Consider the following 23,674-nt stretch of genomic DNA (forward strand, 5'->3'; position numbering starts at 1 on the left):
CGGATGACTGAACACCGCTCAACAATCACAAGACTGTTCTCTTCCTGTTGGGGAGCACTTCAGCGGTCACGGATATTTGGCCTCTGATATTCGCTTAAGTGCTCTCCAAGGCGGCCTTCACAAGACACGACAGTGCAGAGTCGCTGAGCAGAAACTGAGAGAACAGAACCTTGTGCATGAATCGCACAAACTCAGTTTGCAGGTGCAGCAGGTGATCAAGAAGGCAAATGGAATGTTGGCCTTTATCGCGAGGGGGATGGAGTATAAAAGCAGGGAGGTCTTGCTGCAATTGTACAAGGTACTGGTGAGGCCGCAACTGGAGTACTGTGTGCAATTTTGGTCCCCTTATTTGCGGAAGGATGTATTGGCCTTGGAGGGAGTACAGAGAAGGTTCACCAGGTTGATACCGGAGATGAGGGGGTTGGCTTATGATGAGAATTGAGTAGATTGGGCCTGTACTTGTTGGAGTTTAGAAGGCTGAGGGGAGATCTTATAGAGACATATAAGATAATGAAGGGGCTGGACAGGGTAGGGGCAGAGAGATTCTTTCCACTTAGAAAGGAAATAAGAACTAGAGGACACAGCCTCAAAATAAGGGGGAGTCAGTTTAGGACAGAGTTGAGGAGGAACCTCTTCTCTTGGAGGGTAGTGAATCTCTGGAATTCTCTGCCCATTGAAGCAGTGGAGGCGACCTCGTTAAATATGTTTAAGTCACAGGTAGATAGATTTCTGATCAATAAGGGAATTAAGGGTTATGGAGAGCGGGCGGGTAAGTGGAACTAAACCACTATCAGACCAGCCATGATCTTATTGAATGGCGGGGCAGGCTCGAGGGGCGAGATGGTCTACTCCTGCTGCTATTTCTTATGTTCTTATAGCCAAGTTCCGCACACATGAGGACGGCCTCAACCGGGATCTTGGGTTCATGTCACACTATCTGTAACTCCCACAGCTTGTCTGGGCTTGCAAAATCTCACTGGCTGTCCTGTCTGGAGACAATACACATCTCTTTAACCTGTGCTTAATGCTTCCTCCATTCACACTGTTTGTACCTTTAAGACTTGATTATCTGTAAAGACTGCATTCCAATCATTATTCTGTAAATTGAGTTTGTGTCTCTGTATGCACTGTTTGTGAGCATTTCTACACTCCACCTGACGAAGGGGCAGCGCTCTGAAAGCTAGTGGCATTTGCTACCAAATAAACCTGTTGGACTTTAACCTGATGCTGTTAAACTTCTGACTGTTCCTAACCCAGAGCTCCATGTGACCAATGATGAACACACAAGCTCCAAGTTATGGACTCAGCAGCAGAGTCTCTTCTGTGCCCATCCATTCACTCACTCACTCTCTCTGGATCCACAACCCATCTCACCATCAGCGATTGCCCACCCAGCCTCCAGGTCTCCCAGCTCCAGCACTCCATCTTTCATTGACAGAAGGATGACTCAATCCAGACACTGTCACTCTTGGCTCCTTCTCTGACGCTGTGTGCCCTCTTCTACAAGCACAAAAATTTCCATTGATACTCACCCATCAAAGACACACACAAGCCTATGATGCTGCCAGACTGCCCATCATGGGACCACCAGGATGGTCACTCAGTGTCGGCAGTGTAGCAGTCATCTCTGACTGACCGGAACCCTTCACAGAGAGGCTGACATGTTCCTGAAGATTGATGCTGCTGTCTGGACATTGCCAGTGTCTGGTTGGAGATGTTCTTTCCACAATTTCTCTTTCATCCTTATTCACATATCAGCCTGTATCAGGTTATTGATCCTTTTGCCTCACTGCAGCCACGTGCTGCCTGCTCTGGCCCTCGGCAGTTTCTATCCAGACTTGCTTGGGTTGATGTTACAGGACTCCTCCTCCACTCCTGAGGGAACAGAACCTCCCTCCAAACCGAAATAGCCTTGAGAATTTCCAGGGAAGTGTCAGCGAATTGGGTTTAATCTGCCTTCTGCCATTTCAGCCCTTTGTTCATTAACCAGGGCTCCCTCACTGCTCCCATCAGAGCCTTTAAAAGTGCTGCTGGCTGCCTTTAAATCTGGTGCCAGCTTTGCCTGAATGGGGTCTTCCCCTACAGCCAGTGGTTAAGCTCTGGAATGCACAGGGTTTTGGGGGAAGGTAGGGGGATGACACGGAGTGAGTTGCTCATTCGGAGAGTCAGTGCACACACAATGGGCCAAATGGCCTCCTCCTGCTCTGTAACAATTCAGTGATTCTGCCTGTGCTGCCTGAGTGGACGGATTCCCCTAACATGTCAGATATTAATGTGCCTGTTTGGTTATATGTGGAGTTGGTTCGTTCATTTGGTTTGGTGTTTAGAGTGTGATGTAGGATGATGCTAAATTTGAGGGTTTGGTCCTCTTACCGGCTGTGGGGTTCATGGAGTCCCATCTCCTCCCATTGCCGCACGTTTATTAAGTTGTATCCCGGAAGCAAATTGTAACATGTAACAAATTGTCTCTCTCTATTGGAGAGAAATACAAAGAAAATTACAGGACAGGAACAGGCCCTTCGGCCCTCCAAGACTGCACCGACCATGCTGCCTGACTTAACTAATACCCCCTCCCCTTCCGGGGACCATATCCCTCTATTCCCATCCTATTCATGTACTTGTCAAGAAGCCCCTTAAACGTCACCACCATATCCGCTTCTACTACCTCCCCCGGCAACGAGTTCCAGGCGCCCACTACTCTGTGTAAAAAATCTGCCTTGTACATCTCCTTTAAACCTTGCCCCTCGCACCTTAAACCTATGCCCCCTCGTAATTGACTCTTCCACCCTGTGAAAAAGCTTCCGACTATCCACTCTGTCCATGCCTCTCATAATCTTGTAGACATATATCAGGTCTCCCCTCAACCTCCGTCGCTCCAGTGAGAACAAACCAAGTTTCTCCAACCTCTCCTCATAGCTAATGCCCTCCATACCAGGCAACATCCTGGTAAATCTTTTCTGTACCCTCTCCAAAGCCTCCACATCCTTCTGGTAGTGTGGTGACCAGAATTGAACACTATATTCTCAGTGCGGCTGAACGAAGGTTCTATAAAGCTGCAACATGATTTGCCAACTTTTTAACTCAATGCCCCGGCCGATGAAGGCAAGCATGCCGTATGCCTTCTTGACTACCTTCTCCACCTGCATTGCCACTTTCAGTGATCTGTGGACCTGTACACCCAGATCCCTTTGCCTATCAGTATTAACATTTTATTGAGGACTGTGGCTACTAACACTGTCCACACTGCAACATCACCAACTTCCAGTTGAAATATTGATACATTTCCAACCATTGTCTTCACAGAATTCTTACGGTGCACAATGAGGCCATTTGGCCCATCGTGTCTGCACCAGCTCACCAAATTAGCATTAGGAATTTGAGTCATTCTCCAGCGTTTTTCTCGTATCCTAGCTCATTCTATATTCAAATAATCATCTAATTCCTTTTCGACTGCTTGGATTCAGCCGACCTCCACCACACTTCCCGGCTGTAATTCCAGACCCGAACCACTGGCAGTGTGAGAAAGGCTTCTCTCTCATCATTTTCAACCCCACCACACACTCCATTCCTGAGCCACTGACCATCCCATGTCCCTCCCTGTGACTCAGGGTAAGGACATGGGAATCCTGTGCTCTTCCCTTTCACCATCATCCTTTTTGTCATTTAATCACTCCGGCACTTCCATTTTGTTATTTCCTTGTCACCCGCCCATCCCCAGCTCCCTGCCACTTAAAACAATTTAATTCACTGCTACTCCCAAGTTTTAATTTTAGCTAATTGAACTGAAACTAAATCTGTTCCTATCTTCACAGATATTGCCTGACCTGATGAGAGTTTCCAGCATATTTTATTCATATTTCAGATTTACAGCATCAATAAAATTTTGCCTTCTGCATCAACTGAAGTTGTGTTTCTCGAATGTCCCGCGCTGTACATTATTATTGTTAATGATCTTATTCTTACAAACACTGGATTTACCCTGATTTCTGTTATTTTTCTCTCTCTGATCTCCAGTCTCCATGGTAACAATCTCACTGATTCTTGTGCCGAGGACCTGGCCTCTTCTCTCAGTACAAACCGCTCACTGATCGATCTGAATCTGGATGAAAATAAACTGGGAGATTCCGGAGTGAAACTGCTGTCTGTGGCTCTGAGGAATCCGGACTGTAAAATACAGAAACTGGAGTAAGTAGCAGACTGTGAGAGATTGTGTTTATAATAACTGAATATTCAACAATATAATTTCACCACTGGTATTTGTATAAAAAACACTGCCCATTACTATTGGCGTCAGTTATGAATAAGGAAAACTGCTTTTACTCTGACTCCTGTTGCTTCTCTCTCTGATCCCTGAGCAATGGGATGTCAGTCCCACAAATCCTTATGTTGAGAGTTTGGGGGAATAATGTTATGGTTCACCCTCTGAGGTTGTCCTCCTCCTCAGATGTGCCTGGCTCTCCCGGGACACGGCATCCATTGATTTGTGAAAAGGGAGAGAGTGAGTGGATGACAGTAAATGGAGGACAGGACATGGTGGTGGAGTCTCGCTGTTAGTAACAGATGTCAGTACAGTAGCGAGAGGTGAACTTGATTCAAATGATCAAGATGCAGAATCAGTTTGGGTAGAGATAAGATTTAACAAAGTTAAAAGATCACTTGTGGGAATCATTTATAGGCTCCTAACAATATTCAGAATCTTCGACACAGGACACAGGAATATTAATGGGGTCTTGTAAAAACAAACTGCAATAATCACGGGTGATTTTAACATTCATGTACAAAGAAGAACAAAGAGCCATGCAGCACAGTAACAGGCCCTTTGGCCCACCAAGCCTGCGGCGACTCCTCATTCTTATTCAGACCCAGTACTTATTGCTCATACGCAGTTTCTATTCCTCTGTTCATGTTTCTATCAAAATAAACCTTGAATATTGGGAACGTGCCTGCTTCCGTCAACTTCACTGGCTGCGCATTCGAGGCACCCACCACTCTCTATGTGAGAACTTTCCCCGCACGTCTCCTCTAAACTTTCCCCCTCTTGCCTTCAAACTGTCCTGTCTTACACTTGATCTTTCCACCCTGGGGAAAAGACTCCAACTATCAACCATATATCTGCCTCTATCAGGTCGCCCCTCAGCCTCCGTCTTTCCAGTGAAAACAATCCGAGTTTATTCAACTTCTCTTCATACCTTAACCAGACCAGGCAACATCCTTGTAAACCTTCTTTGCACCTTCTCCAAAGCAGCCACATCCTTCTGGTTGTCTGGCGATCAGAACTGCACGCAATATTCCATATTGGGCCTAACTAATGTTTAATACAGCTGTAATATAACTTGCCAACTTTTATACTCGATTCCCTGGCCAATGAAGCAAGCATGCTGCATGCATTGTTGACTATGTTATCCACTTTCAGGGATCAGTGGACAAGTACGCACAGATCCATCTGTATGTCAATGCTCCTGTTATTTTTTTCAGACAGGGAAGGCTGGGGGAACGATCATGTGGAGTTGTATCAAATTATAGAAATAAGCCTTTCCCCTTTGTTTTAGGAGACAATATCCAGGGGCATAGATTTAAGGCATTGGGCAGGAGTTTCAGAGGAAAATTGAAGATGGCACAGTGGTTAGCATTGCTGCCTCACAACGTCAGGGACCTTTGTTTAATTCTGGCCTCGGGTGACTGCCTGTGTGGAGCTTGCATGTTCCCCCCATGTGCGCGTGTTTCCGTCAGGTACTCTGGTTTCCTCCCACAGTCCAAAGATGTGTAGGTTAGGTGGATCGACCATGCTAAATCATCATTTCGTGTCCAAAGATATGTAGTTTCAGTGGATTTGCCATGGTAAATGTCCAGTGATAAGCAGTTGTGTGGGCCTGGCTTTTTCGGACAGTCAGTGCAGAGTCGATGAGGCGATTGGGCACCTTCTGCACAATGGGGATTCTATGGTTCTGTGGAAAAGTTATTTCACCCAGAGGGTGGTGGGAATCTGGATCTCACTGTCTGAAAGGGTGGTGGAGTCAGGAACACTCGCAACATGTAAAAAGCATTCAGACAAGCACTTGAAATGCCGCAGCAGACAAGGCTATGGAGCAAGTGGTGGAAATGGATTAGAATAGATTGGTGCTTGATGGCTGACACAGACACGATGGGCCGAAGGGCCTCTTTCTGTGCTGAAAAACTCTATAAAGGCCCAGGGGTTGGAAGTTATGAACCAGAACCTGAATTTCCACTGATTCCTGTGATTTCTCTCTCTCTGATCCCAATGCAGTGGAATGTCAATCACATTGATTTTTGTGCCCTGGGTGTAGGGGAATAATGTGACGGTGACTCTATGAGGACCCTTTCACATGCTTACAGGGGGACACACGTCACCCAGTCACACAGCCCTTGATTTGTGAGGAAGAGTAAAGAGTGAATGGAGGCAATTGTTAAGATGCAGACCAGAAACTCCAAGGTGTTTTGTGAACTTCGCCTGGACTCTTGGTTTTACATTTGATTTTGGCATTGATGAGCATGAGGTGTTTCACTCCAGGTATGAATCAAGTGACCCACTAGGATGCTTTTATCAAACACTGTTTATTTAAGAATGCAGTTAGAATATAACAACAAGAATTAGCATAACCTTTACCAATTGCAAGACTTAAACATGACACAGTGTAACTCTTAACAGCTAGCTATCTCTGTTGTTCCAATATAAAGCAATACCCACAGACATACAGCCTTCTCCAACGTTAGTTAGCACAAAAACAAGTAAGCTCACGTGATGCCGATTTCCAGCTTTTTAACACTCCTGGACAGCCAACAGACAATTGTTTTCAGAGACGGATGTCGCCTGCGAACAGCCCAACCGCAGAGAGGTAACCCCAGTCTCTGACAGCTTCCAACACAGCAACACTTAAACAGCAAAAACTCCAACTTCAGAGAGGGAAACAGCACTGCTGTTTGTCTTCACTTCAAGCAGCTTCTGAAAGCAGAATTGAAACTAGAATGTTCTGTGAAAAATAGCTGTCCCTCAGTCACATGACATAACCTGTCAATCACCCGCAATCAAGCTCTACTCTGCCATCCCAGGGAAAACACTGAAACAACAGAACACTGCATTAGTTCAGATTAAAATCAACATGATGTCAATTATACTGCTTCAGTAACAATAAAGGAAACCGGCTACAGATAGCACGGTGCCGACAACATAACCTGCAGAGAAACATGATTAAAATAGAAACTAGAAGCAGGAGTCGGCCATTCGGCCCTTCGAGCCTGCTCCACCATTCGTTTTGTTCATGGCTGATCATCGAATTCAATATCCTTCAATATTCAGTATATTTCTTCAAGACATAGTTTGTAACAAAATGTACATTCCAACACGTCCTTCAGCCGGTTCCATGTGACCGGTGATGGGCACACAAGTTCTATGTGTTGCAGGCACCAGAGAGTCTCCTGTGTCCATCCAGTCGACCACACACTCTCAGCTCCACAACCAGTATCACAATCAGCGATTTCCCACACTATCTGCTGTTCTCCCAGCTCCAGCGCTGCTAATTCTACGTGTAAGGATTACAAGATCTGGACGCTGTCAGCATTTTTACTTCATTCCCTGATGTTTCGTGCTCTCTTCTACAGGCACATAAAGTTCCATTGTTACTCTCCCATCAAAGACACAAGCCTATGCTGGTGAGAACCTGACTGACCATCATGTCTACACAGGGAAAGCCTCTTGCCTGTGACCATCCCATTCTCACAGTGCTAGAGTTATCTGACTAACTAGAACCCTGCAGAGAGAGGCTGACATGTCTCTGACAGTTGATGCTGCTTTCTGGGCATTGCCTGTGTCTGTGTGGGGATGACCTTTCTACCATTTCACTTTCATTCTCATTCGACCCCATATGCCTCAGATTATATGCTATAAAATGCTTCACCACCTTGTCAGAACTTGGCAAGTTATTCATCCTTTTGCCTCACTGCAACCATATAACCCACGCCTACTCAGTTCTCCAGTAATCTCCATCCCGATATACTTGGATTGATGTGGCAGATACTGTCCAGTCCTGAGAGAACAGAAATTTGCTCCAAACTCACGTAGCCTTGGGGAAGAGTACCAAGTGTTGCCAAGTGCATCATTGAATTGAGTTTAACCTTTCTCCTCCCATTCCCGCCCTGTGTTCTTAACCAGGTCTTCCTCACTGGTCTCTCCAGGGCTGCTGCCTATCAAAGTGCTGCCCGTGCCAGCATTGCCTGAACGGGGACTTCCTCTGCAGCGAGTGGTTAAGGGCTGGAGTTCACTGTCTGGGAGTGTGGTGGAGACACGTTCAGTTGAAAGTTTCCAAAGGGAATTGGATTATGATCTGAAAAGGAAGATTGTGCAGGGTTACGGGGAGAATTTGGGGGAATGACACTTAGTAAATTGCTCATTCAGAGAGTCAGTGCAGAGAGCATGGGCCGAATGGTCTCCTTCTGCTCTGTAATATCGCTTCTCGGCCTTTTGGCTAAGATCAAGTGTAGCATGGAGAGGATGCTGCACTTGGTTGAGGTCATTAGGTTACGCTGAGGCTTCATATGTTTCATATGAAGCAATTTTTAAAAGCGGCATCTCGGCCTTTTTGCTAGGATACAAATGAGCCCAAGTCTTGGAGGAGGAACCTCCCCCTTCTCCAATCAGCTTGGCTCATGTAGATCGGGCCCAGGACAGGGTGGTTTGGTCGCCTGCCCTGTCTTGTCAGCCTGGATCGGAAATGTCTCAACTTGTTGAGACTCTGAATTGGATTTGATTTGATTGAATTGGAAAAGTATATAAAAAAACAATTCTCTGATTCTACCTTAGAGAGATACCAATGGCCCTTTGTGGACACTGGCGAAATTACCTAACCCTGTTGGGTAATTTGAAATCACCAGCTTCCAGTTAAAATGTCGATACATTTCCAACCATTATCTTCACAGAATTATTGTGGAGCACCACGAGGCAAAATGTGTCTGCACCGGCTCACCAAACTAGGATTAGGAATTTGTCTCATTCTACTGCCTTCTCCTCGTATCTTTGCACATTGTTTCATTCGATTGTTCATCGATTGCCCTCTGTGATGCCTCGAATCAGCCTGCCCCCACCACACTTCCAGACTGTACATTCCAGACCCGTACCACTGGCATCATGAAAAAGGTTTCTCTCTCATCATCTTCAACCCCACCACACACTCCATTCCTGAGCCACTGACCATCCCATGTCCCTCCCTGTGACTCAGGGTAAGGACATGGGAATCCTGTGCTCTTCCCTTTCACCATCATCCTTTTTGTCATTTAATCACTCCGGCACTTCCATTTTGTTCTTTCCTTGTCACCCGCCCATCCCCAGCTCCCTGTCACTTAAAACAATTTAACTCACTGCTATTTCCAATTTCTATGTTTAGCTAATTGAACTGAAACTCAATCTGTTTCTATCTTCACAGATATTGCCTGACCTGATCAGAGTCTCCAACATATTTTATTCATATTTCAGATTTACAGCATCAATAGAATTATGCCTTCTGTATCAACTGAAGTTGTGTTTCTTGAATGTCCCGCTTTGTACATTATTATTGTTAATGCTCTTATTCTTAAAAACACTGTGGATTTATCCTGATTCCTGTTATTTTTCTCTCTCTGATCTCCAGTCTGAATTTTAATGGTCTCACAGATTCTTGTGCTGAGGACCTGGCCTCTGCTCTCAGTACAAACCGCTCACTGATAGATCTGAATCTGGGTGGCAATAAACTGGGAGATTCCGGAGTGAAACTGCTGTTTGTGGCTCTGAGGAATCCGGAATGTAAAATACAGAAACTGGAGTAAGTAGCAGACTGTGTGAGATTGTGTTTATAATAACTGAATATTCAACAATGTAATTTCACCACTGGTATTTGTATAATAAACTCTGCCCAATACTATTGGCGTCAGTTATGAATAAGGAAAACTGCTTTTCCTCTGACTCCTGTTGCTTCTCTCTCTGATCCCTGAGCAATGAGATGTCAGTCCCACAAATCCTTATGTTGAGGGAGTGGGGGAATAATGTTATGGTTCACCCTCTGAGGTTCTCTCCTCTTCAGATGTGCACAGCTGTCCCGGGACACAGCATCCATTGATCTGTGAAAAGGGGGAGAGTGAATAGATAACAGTTAATGGAGGACAGGACATGGTGGTGGAGTCTCACTGTTAGTAACAGATGTCAGTACAGCAGCAAGAGCTGAACTTAGTTCAAGATGCAGAATCAGTTTGGATAGAGATAAGATTTAACAAAGTTAAAAGGTCACTTGTGGGAATCATTTATAGGCTCCTAACAACAGTCACAATCTCTGACACAATACACAGGAAAAATAATGGGGCCTTGTAAAAACATATTGCAATAACCACGGGTGATTTTAATCTTCATATACAAAGAAGAACAAAGAACCGCACAGCACAGGAACAGGCCCTTCAGCCCACCAAGCCTGTGGCGCCTCCTAACGCTTATTCAGACCCAGAACTTACTGCCAATTTGCGGTTTCTATTCCTCTGTGTGTCTCTTGTTCATGTGTCTACCAAGATGCACCTTGGACATTGGAAACGTGCCTGCTTCTGCCACCTCCATTGGCAGTGCCTTCCAGGCACCCACCACTCTCTGGGTGAAAACCTACCCCACACACCTCCCTCCAAACTTTGCTCCTCTCATCTTCATCCTGTGCCCTCTTGTAGTTGATCATTCCACCCTGGAGAAAAGTCTCTGACTATCCACCATATTGATGCTTCTCATAATTGTGTACACCTCCATCAGGTCACCCCTCAGCCTCCCTTTTTGTAGTAAAACAATCTGTGTTCATACAACGTCTCCTCATAACTTAACCGTCCTTGACCAGGCAACATTCTGGTAAACCTTCCTTGCACCCTCTCCAAAGCATCCACATCATTCTGGTAGTGTCGCGAACGGAACTGCAAGCAATATTCAAATGTGGCGAACTGAAGTTTCATACAGCTGTAACATAACTTGACAACTTTTATACTCGATGCCCCGGTCGATGAAGACAAGCATGATGTCTGCCTTCTTGACCACCTCATCCACCTGTGTTGCCACTTTCAGGGATCTATAGACTTGTACACACAGATCCCTCTGTAGGTCAATGCTCCTGTGGCTTCTTCCATTTACTGTATAAATCGCTCGGATTGTCAAAAGTTGAATAGAAGATCCGTTCACAGAATGTATTCAAGCAATTTCTTGGAGAAGCACGTTCCAGTGCCAATCGCAGGGCGGCACGGTAGCGCAGTGGTTAGCACTGCTGCTTCACAGCTCTAGGGTCCAGGGTTCGATTCCCGGCTCGGGTCACTGTCTGTGTGGAGTTTGCACATTCTCCTCGTGTCTGCGTGGGTTTCCTCCGGGTGCTCCGGTTTCCTCCCACAGTCCAAAGATGTGCGGGTTAGGTTGATTGGCCAGGTTAAAAATTGCCCCTTAGAGTCCTGGGATGCGTAGGTTAGAGGGATTAGTGGGTAAAATATGTGGGTGGGATTGTGGTCGGTGCAGACTCGATGGGCCGAATGGCCTCCTTCTGCACTGTAGGGTTTCTATGTTTTCTCAGCTGTTTTAGACATGGTGATGTGCAAATGTGTGGCGTTTCCAACAAAAATAGATTCCTTCCATTTGGAGAAGAGCAGCAGAAGTGTTCTAGCCGTTGCTAATTCAAGGACTGTATTAGATTAAGCGAAGATGTGGCACCGGGGTTGGCACTGCTGCCGCACAGTGTCAGATTCCCGGATTCATTCCAGCTTTGGACGACTGTCTGTGGAGTTCTCACGTTCTCCCCGTGTCTGTGTGGGTTTCCTCCGGCTGCTCCTGTTTCCTCCCATAGTCCAAAAAAACTGTGCAGGTTGGGTGGATTGGCCATGCTAAATTGCCCGTTAGTGTCCAAGGTGTGTCGGTTTGGGGGATTAACAGAGTAAATATGTGGGGTTACGGGAAACTGGGCAACTGCAGATCTATTAGTCTGACATTGATGGTATGGAAATCCTATAATAATCCATAATAAAGGAAGTGATAACAGAACACTTCGAAATTAATGGCAGGATTAGACAGGGCCAACATGGATTTATGAAAGGCTGGCACGGTGACACAGTGGTTAACATTGTTGCATCCCAGCCAGGGGCCCGGGTTCAATTCCAGCCTTGGGTGACTGTGTGGAGTTCCTACATTCTCCCCGTGTCTACGTGTGTTTCCTCTGGGTGCTCCGGTTTCCTCCCACACTCCAAAGATATGGATGGTAGATGGAGTGGCCATGGTAAAATTGCCCTTAATGTCCCAAGATATGTAGGTTAGGTGGATTAGCCCTAGTAAATTTGTGAGTTTATGGGGAGCGGACCGTGGTAAGTTACTCTGTCAGTGTGTCTCGATGGGCCGAATGACGATTCCTACACTAGGGATTCTATAGTTGCATGATTCACACACAAGAGGTTATTAAATAAAATTGGAGCACGTGGGATTGGGAGGAATATACCAGCATGGATTGAGAACTGATTAATGGACAGAAACAAGGAGTTGGAATACATGGGGTTCTTTTGGGTTGACAGCCTCTAACTATTGGAGTACGGCAGGGATCAGTGTTTGGGTCTCAGCTATTCAGAATCTACATGAATGATATGGATGTGGGGATCAAATATAATATTTCCAAATTTGCAAATAATGGAAAACTAGGTGAAAATCTGAATTGTGAGGAGGATGCAAAGATGTTTCAAGGGGATGTGGAGAGGCTCAGGGAGGCTCCACAACTGGAGTAATGTGTACAGTGTTGAGCTCTTTACTTAAAAAAGGATAGAATTGTATTGGAACCAGTTCAGAGAAAGTTCACTCGGCTGATTCCTGGGATGGAGAGGTTTATTTTACGAGGGAAATTTGAGCAGATTGGAGCAATATCGATGAATGTTCAGAAGATTAAAAGGTGATCGCATTGAGGGGATGAGACAGGGTGGTTGCTGAGAGGCTGTTTCTTGTAAGAGAGACCAGAACAAGGGGACAGATTTTAAAATGTAATTGTCAGTCCCTTAAGACTGAGATGAGGAGAAATTTATTTTTTTAGATGGTGGCTGGTCAGTGGAATTCTCTTCCCTGGAGACCAGTGGCGGCAGAATCATTGAATATATTCAAGGCTGAGTTAAGAATGATTTTGGATTGAGAAGCGAATCAAGGGTTACGGGGAAAAGAGTTGAGACTATAATTAGACCAGCTGTGATGGAGTATGCTCGAGGGGCTGAATGGCCTTCTCCTGTTCCTAGGTATTTTGTTCTTATCCGAATACGTCCTTCAGACTGCTCTCTGTGACCTGTGATGGATAAACAAGCTCTATGTTTTGTCCTCACCAGACGCTCTCCTGTGACCATTCATTCGGCCACCCACTCAACCCATCTCACCAGCAGTAATTACCCACTCTGCCCCCAGGCCTTCCTGATCCAGCACTTCATCTTCCATTGGCGTAAGGATGGCAAGACCTGGATGTCTCCACTCTTCTTCACTCATTCCCTGATGATGTTTGCTCTCTTTCCAAACACATAAATTATTACTCACCCATCAAACACATGCAGTAGCCCAGGGTTGTCCAACGTGTGGACCAAGGGGTGAATGTGACCCTCGAAGCCCCTCAATGCGGCCCCCGGAGCGAGTTTCCAGAATCTCAGTCACACAGTTCAGTTTGAATGGAAGAATCTGCATGGAGCTGCGCCTCCAATCACATCCCGTTTCTTTCCCATGTTTGCTGCTGATAGGTTTTTGAGCCAATCTGCAGCAAATGTGGGAGAGAAACAATTTGTGATTGATGAGAATTAAACTCTAATAATCATCTTTAATTATTACTCATTATTGTGCTCAGCAAGTTGTTTCTTTTCATATCTCAGTTTAGTTTTTAATTGAAATTTCTGCTGTGCCAAACTTTATCATTCTGAAATTTACTCACCGGCCGCTTGAGTGAGAAAAACATTGACGTGTGTTTGCCCAGTGAATATGTTGGTCACCCCTGCTCGAGCCTATGCTGGTGTCAGCCTAACGGACATGTCTCTGACAGTCAATGCTGCTGCATTTGCATTGTAAGAGTTTTAACACCAGGTTAAAGTCCAACAGGTTTATTTGGTCGCAAATACCATTAGCTTTCAGAGCGCTGCTCCTTCGTCAGATGGAGTGGAAATCTGCTCTCAAACGGGACACAGACGCACAAAATCAAGTTCCAGAATACTGATTAGAATGCGAATCCCTACAGCCAACCAGGTCTTAAAGAGACAGATAATGTGAGAGAAGGGAGCATTAAGCACAGGTTACAGAGATGTGTATTGTCTCCAGACAGGACAGCCAATGGCATTCTGCACGTCCTTTGCATTGCCACTGTCTGGGTGGAGATGTTCTTTCCACAATTTCCTCCTCATCCTTATTCACATATCAGGCTGTGCTGCACTCACCGTGGCAGAACACATCAGGACATTGATCCTTTTCCACTCTGTAACCACGTGTCTGAAACCTGCTCACCTCCCAGCAATCTCCATCCAGACTGGCTTGTACCGATGGGATAATCTCCTCCCATCCTGAGGGAACAGGACCTCCCTCTGAGCCTGAGCAGCCGGGAGGAGCCCCTCCAGGGAGGGGGGGGGGTGCAAGCCTTGCTCTGCTTTCTGACATTTCAGTCCTTCATTCAATAAGCAGAGCTCCCTCGCTGCTCCCTCCAGAGCTGCTGTGTTTGAAAGTCCTGCTGGCTTTGGAGGTGGTGCCAGCATTCCCTGAACCGGGACTGCCCCGTGCCCGGGCTGCCTCAGTGGGCACCTCCCCCTGCCTGCCAGCCGTTAATTGTCCGCCTCTGACAATATCACCTTCATAACTCTGCCTATCCTGCCCACACGGACACACCACCCATTTCCAATCCCCATGTTGGGACTTCAGAGCTTCTGGTAAAATCACAGCCATTCTCTTCGACCTCACCACAAACTGCATTCCCAAACCACTGACCATCCCATGTCCCTCCCGAGCCACTCCGAGTAAGGACACGGGGATCCTGTGATTATGGTCCTGTCCCATCGTCACTTTTATCATTTAATCACTCCTGTAATTCCAGTTTGTCCTTTCTTTGTTTCTTCCCCAGCCACCCACCGCTGTCACTTCAAACCTGTCAATTCACTGCCCGTTCCCAGTTCCAATGGAAGCTCAAACTTTACCCCTGTTTCTCTCTTCACATATATTTAGCTAACCTGCTGAGCATTTCCAGTTTATTATATTTATATTTCATTTTCAGCATTGAGTATTTCCTCATTCTACAGAAATGCAGGTTGTGTTTTTGGAATGTCTGATACAATACATTATTATTGTTATTAACAGTATTATTTAAAACACTGGGGATTGAGCCTGATTCCTGTTATTCCTCTCTCTGGTCTCCAGTCTGGCTAATACCGCTCTCACAGATTCTTGTGCTGAGGATCTCGCCTCCGCTCTCTGTACAAACCAGACACTGAGGATTCTGAACCTGGGATTAAACTCCTTCACAGATCAATCTGTCCCTGCTCTCCGCCGCCTCATACTGACCTGCAGGAGTCTGGAGGAGATCTGGTGAGTGTTTGTGTTAATTTTTAGTATAACAATTAAAATATAAATGGATTTAAAATATAAATGGGCCTGAATCTTCCATGCAGCAGCAATGGTAAGCAGATTGCCGGTATGTTTAAAAATTCTCCCAACCTCAAAGTGCTGCATATTTCTCCCAGAATCTTCAGCACTGCGACACCGGGAGCTCCATCAGAGCAGACAAGAGTCGGGGAAGAGACAGCACACACCCTATTTACAGCACAGTGACCCCGGGGAGCTCCATCAGAGCAGACAAGAGTCGGGGAAGAGACAGCACACACCCTATTTACAGCACAGTGACCCCGGGGAGCTCCATCAGAGCAGAGTCGGGGAAGAGACAGCACACACCCCATTTACAGCGCAGTGACCTCGGGGAGCTCCATCAGAGCAGACTAGAGTCGGGGAAGAGAGAGCACACACCCTATTTACAGCACAGTGACCCCGGGGAGCTCCATCAGAGTAGAGTCAGGGAAGAGAGAGAGCACACCCCCTATTTACAGCACAGTGACCTCTGGGAGCTCCATCAGAGCAGAGTCGGGGAAGAGACAGCACACACCCCATTTACAGCACAGTGACCTCGGGGAGCTCCATCAGAGCAGACTAGAGTCGAGGAAGAGACCCCGGGGAGCTCCATAAGTGTTAGTTGATTGTGGGAGTGAATGGGTTGGTGTGTCGCTGGATGAATGGTTCGTCAGGGAGCTGAGGAGAGGATATATCCGAGGGTTCGGCCACTGAGTCTATATGGGTAGAACTGAGAAATAAGAAGGGGGAAATTACTTTGATAGGGTTGTACTATAGGCCCCCAAATAGTCAGCGGGAAATTGAGGAGCAAATATGTAAGGAGATGACAGATAGCTCCAAGAAAAATAGGGCGGTAATAGTCGGAGATTTTAAATTTCCCAACGTTAACTGGGACAGCCATAGTATTAGAGGGTTGGATGGAGAGAAATTTGTTGTGTATTCAGGAGGAATTTCTCATTCAGTATGTGGATGGCCCGACTAGAGAGGGGCCAAAACTTGACCAGCTCTTGCGAAATAAGGAAGGGCAGGTGACAGAAGTGTGAGTGAGGGATCACTTTGGGACCAGTGACCATAATTCTATTAGTTTTAAGATATCTATGGAGAATGATAGGTCTGTCCCAAAAGTTAATACTCTAAACTGGGACAAGGCCAATTTTGATGGTATCAGGCAGGAACTTTCAAAAGTTAATTGGGGGAGTCTGTGGGAATGAAGAGGGACGTCTGGTAAGTGGCAGGCTTTCAAAAGTGCATTAACCAGGGTTCAGGGTAAACACATTTCTCTGAGAGTGAAGGGCAAGGCTGGCAGAAGTCGGGAACCCTGGATGACTCGGGATATTGAGGCCCTGGTCAAGAAGAAGAATGAGGCACATGATGTGCATTGGCAGCTGGGATCAAGTGAATCTCTTGAAGAGTATAGGGGGTTTAGGAGTAGAGTTCAGAGAGAAATAAGGAGGGCAAAAAGGGGACACGAAATTGTTTTGGCAGATAAGGCAAAGGAGAATCCAAAGAGCTTCTACAAATACATAAAGGGCAAAAGAGTAACAAGGGAGAGAGTAGGGCCTCTTAAGGATCAACAAGGTCATCTATGTGTGGATCCACAAGAGATGGGTGAGATCCTAAATGAATATTTCTCATCAGTATTTGCTGTTGAGAAAAGCATGGATGTTAGGGAACTTGGGGAAATAAATATTGATGTCTTGAGGAGTGTACATATTACAGAGAAGGAGGTGCTGGAAGTCTTAACGCGCATCAAGGTAGATAAATCTCCGGGATCTGATGAGGTATATCCCAGGACGTTGTGGGAGGCTAGGGAGGAAATTGTGGGTCCCCGAGCTGAGATATTTGAATCATCGGTAGTCATGGGTGAACTGCCTGAAGATTGAGAGTAGCAAATGTTGTGCCTTTGTTTAAAAAGGGCTGCAGGGAAAAGTCTGGAAACTGCAGGCCAGTGAGCCTCACATCTGTGGTGGGTAAATTGTTGGAAGGTTTTTTGAAGGACAGGATCCACAGGCATTTAGAGATGCAAGGACTGATTAGGGACAGTCAGCATGGCTTTGTGAGTGGAAAATCATGTCTCACAAATTTGATTGAGTTTTTTGAAGGGGTAACCAAGAAGATAGATGAGGGCAGTGCAGTTGATGTTGTCTACATGGACTTTAGCAAGGCCTTTGACAAGGTACCGCATGGTAGTTTGTTGCATAAAGTTAAATTTCACGCGTTCCAGGGTGAGGTATCGAAATGGAGACAAATTTTGCTCCTTGACAGAAGCCAGAGGGTGGTTGTCGAGAGTTGTTTTTCAAACTGGAGGCCTGTGACCAGCGTTGTGCCTCAGGGATCAGTGCTGGGCCCACTGTTATTTGTCATTTATATTCATGGTTTGGATGAGAATATAGGAGGCATGGTTAGTAAGTTTGCAGATGACACCAAGATTGGTGGCATGGTGGACAGTGAGGAAGGTTATCTCCAATTGCAGCGGGATCTTGATCAATTGGGCCAGTTGGCTGATGAATGGCAGATGGAGTTTAATTTAGACAAATGCGAGGTGATGCATTTTGGTAGATTGAGCAAGGGCAGGACTTACTCAGTTGATGGTAGGGCGTTGGGGAGAGTTGCAGAATAAAAAGATCTAGGGGTATATGTTTATAGCTCCTTGAAAGTGGAGTCACAGGTGGACAGAAGGCATTCGGCATGCTTGGTTTCATCGGTCAGAACATTGAATACAGGAGTTGGGACATCTTGTTAAAGTTGTACAAGACATTGGTAAGGCCACACTTGGAATGCTGTGTGCAATTCTGGTCACCCTATTATAGAAAGGATATTATTAAACTAGAAAGAGTGCAGAAAAGGTTCACTAGGATGCTACTGGGACTTGATGGATTGAGTTATAAGGAGAGGCTAATAGACTGGGACTTTTTTCCTTGGAGCGTTGGTCGGCTGAGGGGTGACCTTATAGAGGTCTATAAAATAATGAGGGGCTTAGATCAGCTAGATAGTCAAGATATTTTCCCAAAGGTAGGGGAGTCTAAAACTAGAGGGCATCGGTTTAAGTTGAGAGGACAGAGATACAAAAGGGTCCAGAGGGGCAATTTGTTCTCAGAGGGTGATGAGTGTCTGGAACAAGCTGCCAGAGGTAGTAGTAGAGGCGGGTACAATTTTATCTTTTAAAAAGCAGTTAGATAGTTACAAGGGTACGATGGGTAAAGAGGGATATGGGCCAAATGCGGGTAATTGGGATTAGATTAGGGTTTTTAAAAAAAAGTGTGGCATGGACAAGTTGGGCCAAAGGGCCTGTTTCCATGCTGTAAACCTCTGTGACCCTATGAGTGGGTCTAGTCAGATTGTGGGAGGTGTAGTATGGGGATCAGTGGGAAGTGATTGGAGGACTCGGTTGTGCTATTCAGGTATTAGCCCAGGTGGTGAGCTGTCTAACATTACCTGAGTAACTATCCAGGTAAATTTTGTGGATCTGTCCCAAGTATCTGACTCTAACTGCAGCAGGGGAGTTCCCCAATAGTAGTTAATACCTCTGGGACAATTCCCAGGTAGATCAGTGGCGATCCAGAGACCAGAAGATTTGTCCCATTAACTCCAGTCTCCTGTTATTTACTCTGTTGTTCAATCTGTTTATTTCCTGTTTCATCTTTAATCTGTTTCAGGCTGGAGTGGAATCAGTTCAGTTCAAATGGAAAGAGACAGCTGGAGTCGCTGCGGGGATCAAGACGGGGACTGACAGTGACAGTGTGAACATTTCAATCTATAAACATTGCTGCTCCACCGGTTACAGTGAAATCCTGAATTGTGAAGATCTTCGACAGCTCCTTCCAAACCCTTCATTCCTGCCCCTCTCCCTCCCTATTCCATCAGCCCCTCCAGCCTGGCAGTGATTTCCCTGCTTACCTGGTTTCCCAGCTGGAAAACTGTTGTAGTTTTAGTCTCCACATTGAAGGAAAGATTGCTGCAAACCATTGTTTAAGCAGCAATGTGTTGTCAGTGTTCTCAGCAACAGAGTCTTCAACCTCCTTTCAAAAGGGAGCAGCAGAGATAATTCTCCAGAGAGAGAACAGTGTGTGTGATTCTGACAGTACCCAGCAGAGGGCAGATTGGTCAATCTTGTCAGAGTTTCCTCTCGGTCTCTGTGAATGAATTAAAGACTCCACCAGCCTCTCCTCAAAACCTCTTTCACTATCTGGTGATTAAAGTGACACAATGCCACCATCTGCTGGTGGCTCACAGCTACTGCAGGCACTGCTCTCTGTGAGCCTCAGACAAATTCAGTATGTCCCATGTCTGCACCTGGGAACCGGTTACTGCAGTGTGAATATTGAACAATATTGAGAGGGATTGGAGTTTGCAGCAGGAACCCCGGCTGGTGAATTAACCCTTTCATCACCAGACACTGTACATGAACTCTGTTCCCTCATTCCCTATGGGAGATATTGTCTGGAGATTGTAGTTGGGGATGATCTCAGACTGTAATGTGTACATTTGGTGCAGTTATCAGACACTAATCCCATTCAGAATGGGAGTGGGTAAACTCTGCTGCACTCTGTAATTCCTGTGTCAGACATTGTCAGTGTTTAATCTTCCACAGGGGATCTTGCTAACGGTTCTTTTAATGTTTCCAAGATAATTGTCTCAATCTCACAGACTGGTTCTTTGAAAATTGGAAATACAAACATTTTGAGACACAATTACAACCTTTAATCACATTTTGTCCGTGTTCGAACAGAAAATAATTTCCAAACAAACTATTCCCCTTTTGCAGCTCTTGCTTTGCAATTCCACAGGTTTCGGTGATACAGAGAGCAGCTCCATTGGAATCCAAATGCTCTCATTCCATTCTCGCCCCCCGTTTACCCTGCCAATTATCAACCTCAACAAAAGTTCCCACATATTTATCTGGGACAGTTTCAGTGTTGACTCTGGTGAAGCAGGGTGACCATTCCTTAACCTACAACACACACACACGGTAAATGTTACTGCAATTATTTCTGGAACTGTTAAAATCCAGAATGCACAGATTGATTAAAGTGATTCCAATCCAAAGGTGGAATGTGTTTCTGATTTATAATCTCAATCACACAGAGGTACTGACATTCCCACATAAAAACACACAATCACAAGCACAATCTCACACACACGCTCACACAGAGAGACACACAGAGCAACACACAGACCCACAATCATGGAAACAGACATACAGACACACAATCATCCACACACACACATCTGTGCATCCTACACACATCCCTCCAGACACACACACAGATACACACAGACACAAACTGACACCCCCACACTCATTCACACACTGACAAACTCACACACATGCTCTCGGGCACAGATACACACTCTCACAAACACACACAACCCAGACACTTCCACACTCTTACCCACGTACTGACACACAGAGAGAAACACAGAATCTCTCTTAAATACACACAACACGCAGCCATACACCCACAGAAGCACACATCACAAACCCATGCATTACAGCGGTTAATGAATTCTCAGCACCCCATAACCAAATGATTTAAGTTGGACAACAGTGATAACATTTGCTCTGAAACCGACAGCATAGAACATTACAGCGCAGTACAGGCCCTTCGGCCCTCGATGTTGCACCGACCAGTGGTACCAATCTAAAGCCCCTCTAATCTACACTATTCCAATATCATCCATATGTTTATCCAATAACCTCTTGAAAGCTCTCAACATTGACGAGTCCACCACTGCTGCAGGCAGGGCATTTCACGCCCTTACTACTCTCTGAGTAAAGAACCTACCTCTAACATCTGTCCTATATCTCTCACCCCTCAATTTAAAGCTATGTCCCCTCGTGCTAGCCAACACCATCCGTGGAAAAAGGCTCTCACTATCCACCCTATCTAATCCTCTGATCATCTTGTATGCCTCTGTTAAGTCACCTCTCAACCTTCTTCTCTCTCACGAAAACAACCTCAAGCCCCTCAGCCTTTCCTCATACGATTTTCCCACCATACCAGGCAACATCCTGGTAAATCTCCTCTGCACCCTTTCCAACACTTCCACATCCTTCCTATAATGCAGCGACCAGAACTGTGCGGCCGCACCAGAGTTTTGTACAGTTGCAGCATGAGCTCCTGGCTCAGAAACTCAATCCCTCTACCAATAAAAGCTAACACACCGTACGCCTTAACAACCCTATCAACCTGGGTGCCAACTTTCAGGGATCTATGCACATGGACACCCAGATCCCTCTGTTCATCCACACTACCAAGTATCTTACCATTAGCCCAGTACTCTGTATGCCTGTTACTCCTTCCAAAGTGAATCACCTCACACTTTTCCGCATTAAACTCCATTTGCCACCTCTCAGCCCAGCTCTGCAGCTTATCTATGTCCCTCTGTAACCTGCCACTTCCCTCCGCACTGTCTACACTTCCACCGACTTTAGTGTGTCATCCGCAAATTTACTAATCCATCCTTCCACGCCCTCATCCAAGTCATTAATAAAAATGACAAACAGCAGTAGCCCCAAAACACAGCCTTGCGTTACACCACTAGTAACTGAACTCCAGGATGAATATTTCCCATCAACCACCACCCTTTGTTTTCTTACAGCTCGCCAATTCCTGATCCAAACCACTAAATCACCCTCAATCCCATGTGTCCGTATTTTCTGCAAAAGCTTACCATGGGGTACCTTATCAAACGCTTTGCTGAAATCCATATCCACCACATCAACCGCTTTACCCTCCTCCACCTCTTTGGTCACCTTCTCAAAGAACTCAATAAGGTTTGTGAGGCACGACCTACCCTTCACAAAAACGTGCTGACTATCCCTAATCAAATTATTCCTTTCTAGGTGATTATAAATCCTATCTCTTATAATCCTTTCCAATACTTTGCCCACAACAGAAGTAAGGCTCACCGGTCTATAATTACCAGGGTTGTCCCTACTCCCCTTCTTGAACAAGGGGACAACATTTGCTATCCTCTAGTCTTCTGGCACTGTTCCTCGAGACAATGACGGCACAAAGATCAAAGTCAAAGGCTCTGCAATCTCCTCTCTAGCCTCCCAGAGAATCCTAGGATAAATCCCATCCGGCCCAGGGACTTATCTATTTTTACCCTTTCCAGAATTGCTGACACCTCCTTATGAACATCAATCCCATCCAGTCCAACAGCCTGCATCCCCGTATTCCCCTCAACAACACTGTCCCTCTCCAGTGTGAATACCGACGAAACATATTCATTTAGTGCCTCTCCTATTTCTTCAGACTCCACGCACAACTTCCCACTCCTGTCCTTGACTGGCCCTAATCGTACCCTAGTCATTCTTTTACTCCTGACATACCTATAGAAATCTTTAGGGTTTTCCTTGATCCTACCCGCCAAAGACTTCTCATGTCCCCTCCTGGCTCATCTTAACTCTTTCTTTAGGTCCTTGCTGGCTAACTTGTAACTCTCAAGCGCCCTAACTGAGCCTTCATGTCTCATCTTAACATAAGTCTCCTTCTTCCTCTTCACAAGAGATTCAACCTCCTTAGTAAACCACGGTTCCCTCACACGTCTGCTTCCTCCCTGCCTGACAGGTACATATTTATCAAGGACGTGTAGTAGGTGTTCCTTGAACAAGTTCCACATTACAATTGTGCCCATCCCCTGCAGTTTCCTTCCCCAACCTATGCCAGCTAAATCTCGCCTAATTGCATCATAATTTCCTTTCCCCCAGCTATAACTCTTGTCCTTTGGTATATACCTATCCTTTTCCATTGCTAAAGTAAACGTAATCGAATTGTGGCCACTGTCACCAAAGTGCTCACCTACCTCCAAATCTAACACCTAGCCTCGTTCATTACCCAGTACCAAATCCAATGTGGCCTCGCCTCATGTTGGTCTATCTACATACTGCGTCAGGAAGCCTTCCTGCACACACTGGACAAAAACCGACCCCTCTAAAGGACTCGAACTATAGCTTTTCCAGTCAATATTTATAAAGTTAAAGTCCCCCAGTACAACTACCCTTTTACTTTCGCTCCTATCCAGAATCATCTTTGCAATCTTTTCCTCTACATCTCTGGAACTTTTCGGAGG

The 23,674-nt window shown here is 45.8% G+C and overlaps 1 protein-coding gene across 1 annotated transcript in view; it reads left to right on the top strand.

Moving 5' to 3' along the window:
* Positions 1–21,134, top strand: part of LOC144482094 (NACHT, LRR and PYD domains-containing protein 3-like) — a 33,336-nt gene extending 12,202 nt beyond the window's left edge. The window contains exons 3-6 of the mRNA XM_078201325.1: positions 4,015–4,185; positions 9,639–9,809; positions 15,392–15,559; positions 19,252–21,134. Coding sequence (XP_078057451.1) covers positions 4,015–4,185; positions 9,639–9,809; positions 15,392–15,559; positions 19,252–19,339 — 598 coding nt within the window. The 3' untranslated portion in view covers positions 19,340–21,134. The remainder of the gene's footprint in view (positions 1–4,014; positions 4,186–9,638; positions 9,810–15,391; positions 15,560–19,251) is intronic.
* The last annotated feature ends 2,540 nt before the right edge of the window (positions 21,135–23,674 follow it).

This window comes from Mustelus asterias (genome assembly GCF_964213995.1).
Source record: "Mustelus asterias chromosome 26 unlocalized genomic scaffold, sMusAst1.hap1.1 SUPER_26_unloc_12, whole genome shotgun sequence".
Taxonomy (NCBI): Eukaryota; Metazoa; Chordata; class Chondrichthyes; order Carcharhiniformes; family Triakidae; genus Mustelus; species Mustelus asterias.